Source organism: Exserohilum turcica (assembly GCF_000359705.1).
Source record: "Exserohilum turcica Et28A unplaced genomic scaffold SETTUscaffold_22, whole genome shotgun sequence".
NCBI lineage: Eukaryota > Fungi > Ascomycota > Dothideomycetes > Pleosporales > Pleosporaceae > Exserohilum > Exserohilum turcicum.
In genome coordinates this window covers 513,507-518,487 of record NW_007360048.1, presented here as the reverse complement: position 1 = coordinate 518,487, position 4,981 = coordinate 513,507, and the positions used below count along the sequence as shown (strand labels likewise).

Genomic DNA, 4,981 nt, shown 5'->3' with positions numbered 1-4,981 from the left:
CTAGAATAGGTAAGAAGTTATACCTCTTTGGGCTAGTATGTGGAGACCTAAGTCTTGGCAAGGTGGGTAGGCTAATAACTTCTTACCTATTCTAGTTAGCGTAATATCTTATATCCAGTTATAGATCTATATACGGGCTACAAGTAATAAGCTATTAATTACCTAATTAGGCCTAGTACTTGAAGAGCTATAGTGGAAAAAGTGATCCCAAGGTAGAGACCCATTCGCCACACTAATAAAGATTTTAGTATAGTTATTTTAATAATTTCTACGCTTTATATAGTAGAGGTTAAGATAGCTTAAGAGCTACCTTGCTCGCCTAAGATATAACATTAGCGCTCTATACTAATTAGGTACTATCTAGCTACTTAGTAAGTTATAAAAAAAGAGTTAAGTTATTTAATTATAGTGCTAACTCTATATAGTTTAGATGCCGCGCCTCTAATGTAGAACCTAGCTTTAAGGTGGGTAAAATAGCTATTAGTGGTGGGTTGTTTAACTCTTGCCTATAGACACGTCTCGCTTTTCTTGACTTGTACTTGCGCCCCACTTAAAAAAGCGCGCAGTCTGACCGGAGCCGCGGAAAGAAACTTTACCCCCTGTGCGCCAATTGTGCTTAGAAAACACCATTCATATCTGTCTAGCCGTTTTGATCCAATCGGCCATTTTAGCACGCAGGGATTTTTAGCACACAGGGGTCTTCGGCACACAGGGGTTTTTGGCACATAGTGAAGGACATTATGTACGGAGTACTCCGTAGAACTAGTTCAATACACTGCTTTTGTCCATCGCACTCTCCGGCATGTGGCTGACTGGGGTTGATTAATTACCCGTCTCACCTCTGTACATACCAATAGCCATGAGACCCACCTTAAAAATATACCCCTGTGATTTTCGTACAATCAGTACTATGTACAGCGGTCACATTGGGAGAAGTTGATTTATGTGCACCAAATAAAGATGATCATCTACCCGCTCCCCTTCTCCAAACTTAGATTCCCTTCATACGCTTACACAGTATTAACATACATCAATCATGACAACACCTACTCCCAAGCAAACCAAGGAAGAAATCCTTGTCCCTAATTTTCTCGATGAAATGGCCAAGACACATTCGTCAGAGGAGTGCTTTTCTATCCCTCGAACCAATTCCCCTGCGGATGGTTGGACCGAGATCTCTTGGTCACGCTATGCGAATGCTATCAATCGAGTTGCACAAGAAATCATTGATGCATGCGGCCTGGCTAAGTCCGATACTTTCCCCACCATTGCGTATATTGGACCAAATGACTGTCGGTACCTTGTATTTGTCGTCGCTGCCGTCAAAGCTGGTTACAAGGTAATTTTTCTTGGCCCATTCGACCTCTCTCCAACTCCCTCTTTTCTCAGCTCCCTAATGATAATTTTAACGTTGTCGCTTAGGCTCTATTACCCTCGCCTCGCAATCCAGATGCCGATCAACTACATTTATTCAAGGAAACTAAATGTGTCGCCATCTTCTATGATAGCGCGATGACATCTGCTGTCGCGACGTGGCTTGAAAAGTGGTCCATGAAAGGAGTTGTCAGTGGAACGATCGATGGCTGGCTCGATGCCACACCAGTACCTGAAGTTCCTTACAATCGACCTTTCCAGAAAGGAAAGCTTGAGCCTTTCGTAGTGCTTCACACAAGCGGCAGCACAGGTTTTCCAAAACCTATAGTCGCTTCCCAGGCCATCTTCTGTATCAGTCACATGTATCAGACACTACCTGAATGGAAGGGTCGTAGAATCTTCCTCCATGGCTACACTGCAGCAAAGAGACTCTTTATACCATGTAAGGAAACACCGATGACGGGCATTTGTAAGACATCGCGAGCGTTGCTAATTTTGTCAAAGTGCCTTTGTCACACGCTAGCGGCATGTACGGATTTTTCGGCATCATATTCTGGAAGGTGCCAGTCGCCTTGACGATGCCGTCCGCGATGATCACCCCAGAATCAAGTTTAGAGATGGTGGCTTGCTCAAAGTCTGATGCTGTCTTTCTTCCACCTTTTTTCTTGGAGGATTTGAGTACCAAGCCCGAAGCAATTGAGCAGCTAAAACAGATGACGTTTGTCGGATTTGGCGGCGGTAAGGCAGTAAAAGTTCTGTGTACAAGACGAATGCTGATTTATGACATGCGTAGGTCCTCTAGCCTCCGACGCAGGGAATCGCCTCGTAGAAAATGGTGTTGTGCTTCACAATTCCGTTGGATCTACAGAGTAAGTTTCCGTACCAAGAACATCCTGTTGAGAGCAATACTGACTATTTGATCACCTTACAGGGTATCTGCCTTCCCGTTCTACTGGCAGAACAATAATGCCTTGTGGGAATGGATCATTATTAACTCGGACATCTTGGGGGCAGAATGGATTCCATTCGACGATTCCAGTAACTTGTTTGAGTTGGTCATTCATCGTAAGGATGAAAATCCTGGTATGCAGGCTGTTTTCTATCAGATGCCGCATCTCTCGCAATTCCGAACGAAGGATCTCTTCATGAAGCACCCGACAGAGCCTGATCACTGGAAATTTCACGGCCGAGTTGACGAAACCATCGTTTTCAGCAACGGGGAGAAACTCAATCCGGTTCCTATTGAGGGCCGACTTATAGGCCATCCGAAAATTTCTGCCGCAATAGTGGTCGGTGCGTCGAGGCCACAGCCTGCGCTACTATTAGAGGCTGCCGTTGTTATCACGAACCAGACTGAAGCCGACAAATTTATCGAAGAAATTTGGCCCATGATTTCGAGCATAAACCAAGATACCGTGACTAATGGCAGGATAAGTCGCCACTTAATTACACTTGCCAGTCCAAAGAAACCCTTCCCACGATTGGACAAAGGGACTATCCGACGCCGCGCTGCCATTCAATTGTATGAGGCAGAAATCAATGAGCTTTACAGCCAGGCAGAGACGGTCAAACCTGAACTAGCGCCCACGTTGGATACCAGCTCGAGCGAAAACCTCGCTAACTCAATCCTGTCTGTCTTGAGGTTGAACCTGGACGTAGCAAATATTCAAGCGGATACGGATTTCTTTGCCGCAGGAATGGACTCTTTACAAATGATGGAGGTAATTCGTCTCTTGCGCGGAGGATTCGAGGCTGCCGGCATCAACTTGCCACCACAACAAATTATCATAGCTCGGAATATCTACACTAACCCTACAACGACACGGTTGGCACAAGATTTGTACTCGCGGTTGATCCAAAAACAAGAAACTTCAAGCGATGAGAGCAAGTACCAGGCACAAAAGCTCCGCATAACCCAGACGCTACTTTCAAAGTACAGCCATGACCTGCCTCATCCGGCAGAATCGAAATCAGAACCACGAGAATCCGGACAGGTTATCTTGATCACAGGAACCACCGGAAGGCTGGGTACCTATCTATTGACCCTAATGTCCCGTAATACACGTGTCCACAAAATCATCTGTCTGAACCGATCGGCAAATGCTAAGGCGCGACAGGAGGAAATGTGCAGGAAACTCGGATTGGACAGCTTGAATAAGGCTGAGTTCTTGCAAGCTGATCTGAGCAAGGAAGACTTTGGCCTCGGTTACGACACATACAAGCGCCTGCTGAATGAAGTCGATCGGGTGATTCATGCCCAGTGGGCTGTGAACTTCAAGCTGGCCGTAGAGAGTTTCGAGGTCCATATCAAGGGTGTCCGTGGCCTGGTTGACTTCAGCGCCCATGCAAACCATAAAGTACCTATCATCTTCCTCTCCAGTATCCTTGCCGCGGTAGGGACCAAGATCACCGACAAGGAGGACGACCTTGAGACTCCAACGACGGGATACGGTCGCAGCAAGCTCATTGCTGAGCGCGTGCTGGATTCTACCGCGAAATTATGCGGTATTCCGACATGTACCATCCGAATCGGCCAGATCTCTGGACACGAGGGCCCTGGCCCGGGGATGATTTGGGAGAAGAAGGAATGGCTTCCAAGCGTGATTGGATCATCTGTGAAAAAGCTAGGGGTACTTCCTAGTGATTTGGGCCCGATGAACGACATCCAGTGGATGCCAGTCGATCGTGTGGCCAGCACTGTCCTCGAGCTTACCGGCATAACAACATCACGCCCGCTAGCGCAAATTAACGGCTATTTCTACTGCGTTAACCCAAATATCACGTCCTGGACACATATAGCTAGCCACGTTGCTCAATACTATGGTACACGTGTCACAAAGCTTGTCACTTGGAAAGAATGGGTAAACCTGCTCCAGCACAGTGCTGGCAGTGACGAAAACGTTGTAGAAAATCCCGCCCTTGAGCTCCTGGACTTTCTTCTGGACACAACGGAGCTTACCGATACCGAGGCGAAACAAATTATGAAGTTTATCAGGCAAAATATGGACAACAAGACTATACTAGGGAGCAGGACTATGAGTGAGACGCAGGGTATCACGTCGCAGCTGATGTTGAAATGGTGTGAGGAATGGGCATATTAAATTTAATAAGTTAGGAGAGGGGATATGACGACGATCTACATAGTAGGAACTCGATTCCTACCTGTACAGTATAGGGGGAGACCAAAATAAACTGTACTTAAAAAAGGTCACTGATTGTTAAATCAAATATTTAAAAAAGTAGATAGAGCATATACAAAGCTATATTCAAGATCTAGCTACCTCTACTTCTATTATAATTTAGACTAGGATAAGGCTTTTATAAGTATAATAAAGAAGTATACCTAAAGACATTACTAAATAATATAATACCTAGTTATTAGCATCTAATAGTTACTATCAGGTACTTTAAAGCTATAAAATAAAGGTTTTTTTCATTTTTTCAAACACGTGATATTCTATTACTTTATATATTCACTAATTTATTCTATATAACGTATTCCATCACCGAGCGGGCCACATCACTAAGTGTGCCACTTTTTCTTAGCATCACGAACTTTATATACAAAAACTTAGATTACTCTACACTAGCTATAGATGCTTTATAC

General features: G+C 44.9%; 1 protein-coding gene across 1 annotated transcript; it reads left to right on the top strand.

Annotated features, from left to right (window-relative positions):
* Positions 1-1,036: 1,036 nt before the first annotated feature.
* SETTUDRAFT_28805 (uncharacterized protein) lies at positions 1,037-4,475 on the top strand (the record flags this gene model as incomplete). The annotated part of the gene is made up of 5 exons (XM_008028076.1): positions 1,037-1,339; positions 1,423-1,816; positions 1,879-2,112; positions 2,168-2,243; positions 2,306-4,475. 5 exons carry the CDS (start codon positions 1,037-1,039, stop codon positions 4,473-4,475), a joined length of 3,177 nt encoding a protein of 1,058 aa, XP_008026267.1.
* Positions 4,476-4,981: the final 506 nt, after the last annotated feature.